General features: G+C 43.2%; 1 protein-coding gene across 2 annotated transcripts in view; it reads right to left on the reverse strand.

The window, feature by feature from the left end:
• Positions 1-230: 230 nt before the first annotated feature.
• Positions 231-595, reverse strand: part of LOC146387872 (uncharacterized) — a 16,071-nt gene continuing 15,706 nt past the window's right edge. For both annotated transcript variants that reach the window (XM_084924891.1, XM_084924890.1), the window contains exon 2: positions 231-595. This exon is cut by the window's right edge and continues 1,534 nt beyond it. In XM_084924891.1, coding sequence (XP_084781017.1) covers positions 469-595 — 127 coding nt within the window. In that variant the 3' untranslated portion in view covers positions 231-468.

Raw genomic sequence — 595 nt, forward strand, 5'->3', positions numbered from 1 at the left:
GGCCTTCCCAAACTCCAGCTCAATTCATGTTCAAGCCATCTGACTTTATCTACTAAAATGCTGTCAAACCGAAGATGAGGAAGTCAAAGTGAAAGATTTTCACCGTTTTTTGCAGCTTCCAGAATGACTTCACAACGTTACTCTGACCCGTGAAGCTTCAGCGGACGCAAACATGAAGGAGAAAAGCACCTGTTCCCAGTGGATCCCATCCCCAACCACAGCCATGGTTTCAGATATTTTAAGAATCAGACACAGTCCAGGTGTCTTTATTTGTGGTCACATAGTTAATTATTTTCATGGCAAGCACAAAGAAAACATAACGAATACATTGTTAAAGCATGACTGCCTTACACAGAAAGGACGTCAGCTGGTCCTGACTGTTTGTTGTCATGTTTGCAGTGGACCTCTGTGTCAGCGCATTTCATTCTTGAACAAAATCAGTTTTGCTTTATTCTACTGATGCTTTTTTCATGAGCTACAGAATTTCCTGTGAACTTCACAGTAATTTGGTGACGGCGGAGCTCTCTGCACAGTAAACCCTACATCTATTGGCGGCACAGTGGTGTTCATCTTGTGTTCACACCTGTCTCCCAGG

Source organism: Perissodus microlepis, chromosome 4 (assembly GCF_051167445.1).
Source record: "Perissodus microlepis isolate ML-2025 ecotype Zambia chromosome 4, ASM5116744v1, whole genome shotgun sequence".
NCBI classification, from domain to species: Eukaryota; Metazoa; Chordata; class Actinopteri; order Cichliformes; family Cichlidae; genus Perissodus; species Perissodus microlepis.